General features: G+C 44.1%; 1 protein-coding gene across 1 annotated transcript; it reads left to right on the top strand.

Annotated features, from left to right (window-relative positions):
- The first annotated feature begins 1,072 nt into the window (after positions 1-1,072).
- LOC140895438 (olfactory receptor 51G2-like) lies at positions 1,073-2,008 on the top strand. The gene has a single exon (XM_073305124.1). It carries the CDS (start codon positions 1,073-1,075, stop codon positions 2,006-2,008), a length of 936 nt encoding a protein of 311 aa, XP_073161225.1.
- The last annotated feature ends 348 nt before the right edge of the window (positions 2,009-2,356 follow it).

The following is a 2,356-nucleotide window of genomic DNA, read 5'->3' as shown; positions in this document are numbered from 1 at the left end:
TCACCTTCCACTGAAACATCTGTAACTGGCCACTGGATACTGGGTGTCATAAATATAAAGGAAAGGCTAACCACCTTTAAACTCCTCCTGGCCAGAGGAAAAACCCTTTCACCTGTAAAGGGTTAAGAAGCTAAAATAACCTCGCTGGCACCTGACCAAAAGGACAATGAGGAGACAAGATAGTTTCAAAGCTGGAGTGGGGGGGAAGCAAAGGGCTCTCGCTGTCTGTTGCTTTTGCTGGGACCAGAGCAGGAATGCAGGTCAGAACTCCTGTAACGGGTTAAAAAGCAATCTAGTTAGATATGCGTTAGATTCTGTTTTGTTTAAATGGCTGATAAAATAAGCTGTGCTGGATGGAATGTATTTTCCTGTTTTTGTATATTTTTGTAACTTAAGGTTTTGCCTAGAGGGATTCTCTATGTTTTGAATCTGATTACCCTGTAAGGTATTTACCATCCTGATTTTACAGAGGTGATTCTTTTACTTTTTCTTCAATTAAAATTCTTCCTTTAAGAACCTGATTGCTTTTTCAGTGTTCTTAAGATCCAAGGGTTTGGGTCTGTGTTCACCCATGCAAATTGGTGAGGATTTATATCAAGCCTTCCACAGGAAAGGGGGTGTAGGGCTTGGGAGGATTTTGGGGTGAAAGACTTTTCCAAGTGGGCTCTTTCCCAGTTATATTTGTTAGATGCTTGGAGGTGGCAGCAATAAAGTCCAAGGGCAAAAGGTAAAATAGACTGTACCTTGGGGAAGTTTTAACCTAAGCTGGTAAAAATAAGCTTAGGGGGTCTTTCATGCAGGTCCTCACATCTATACCCTAGAGTTCAGAGTGGGGAAGGAACCTTTACACTGGGCTATATGGACCACAGGTCTGATCCAGTCTGGCAGTGCCTGTCTTCCTATTGGTAGTGTAAACCCAAGGCTATGTTTTTGCTGATCTTCCTTGAACTCCTGGGAGTCTCTAGACTTGCACTCAGAACAGAAAAATGTGTAATTAAATATCAATTAGTCTGCTGTTCTTTTTCCTTTTAGGAAGGAAAGTTCAGAACTCCTGGGAACTGCATAGTACATTATGTCAGCTGTCAATGACACGAAATTGAATGCTGCAGTGTTCCTTCTGACTGGACTACCTGGACAGAAAGACATACATCTCTGGATCTCTATCCCCTTCTGCTTAGTGTATGTTATTTCAATAGTAGGAAATTCAGTCATTCTGTTCATTATAAAAACAGATCCAAGCCTCCATGAGCCCATGTACATTTTCCTTTCCATGTTGGCTGTCACAGACCTTGGCTTATCGATAACCACCATACCAACGATACTGGGTATATACTTGTTTAACTCTAGAGAGATCAGCCTTGATGCCTGTTTTGCCCAGCTGTTCTTCATCCACTCTCTGTCATTCATTGAATCCTCCATTCTCTTGTTGATGGCCTTTGACCGCTTTGTTGCGATCTCTAACCCACTGAGATATGCTTCCGTCTTAACTCTTCCGAGAATAGCCAAGATGGGACTGTTGTTTGTGTTAAGAGGGTTTGTCCTAACATTCCCACTCCCCTTTCTCTTGAAGCGGTTCCAATACTGTCAAGCCAATATCCTCTCCCATTCCTACTGCCTGCACCAGGAGGTCATGAATCTGGCTTGTTCAGATATCACAGTCAACAGCATCTATGGCTTATTTATTACACTCTTAATGGTGGGGTTGGACTCACTGCTCATCTTCCTCTCTTATGTGATGATCCTCAAAACAGTGCTGAAAGTTGCGTCCCCCACAGAGTGTCTCAGGGCCCTGAACACCTGTGTGTCCCACCTCTGTGCTGTTGTGCTCTTTTACACACCAGAGATCGGCTTATCTGTGTTACACAGATTTGGAAAGGCTTCTCCTCCATTACTTCAGATTCTCCTGGGCTATGTCTATCTGCTGGTCCCACCTTTGATGAATCCAATTGTGTATAGTGTGAAAAGCAAACACCTTCGCGAGCAGATAATCAAGGTGTTTGTCAAGTGATGGGTCAGTTCATCACCTGGTTCCATCATTGGTTACATGGGAGATGAAAACCAGGGGCCACCTATTCCATCCTGGACGCTTACATCCGAGATGACATAAGCTATTGATCTCTACTCTGTAGAGAGAGGCTCAAATGGGATCTAAGGCCTGGAATAATGGAATAGGGGCTGTTCCTGCTTCTTGGTGAGGGAGGCTAGTGCACTTGGGGAAGGGTGGCCAAGGCGGGCAGCAGCAATTACAAAAGGACTATGTTCCTGGAGAGCCAGGGGAATGGTGGAGTGTTGGCCCATAAAGAGCTGTATTGGCAGCTGCTCCAACCTCAGAATTCCTCTCAATACAGTCAATAAA

Source organism: Lepidochelys kempii, chromosome 1, assembly GCF_965140265.1.
Source record: "Lepidochelys kempii isolate rLepKem1 chromosome 1, rLepKem1.hap2, whole genome shotgun sequence".
In the NCBI taxonomy this organism is placed as follows: Eukaryota; Metazoa; Chordata; order Testudines; family Cheloniidae; genus Lepidochelys; species Lepidochelys kempii.
This window is presented reverse-complemented; position numbering and strand designations above follow the sequence as displayed.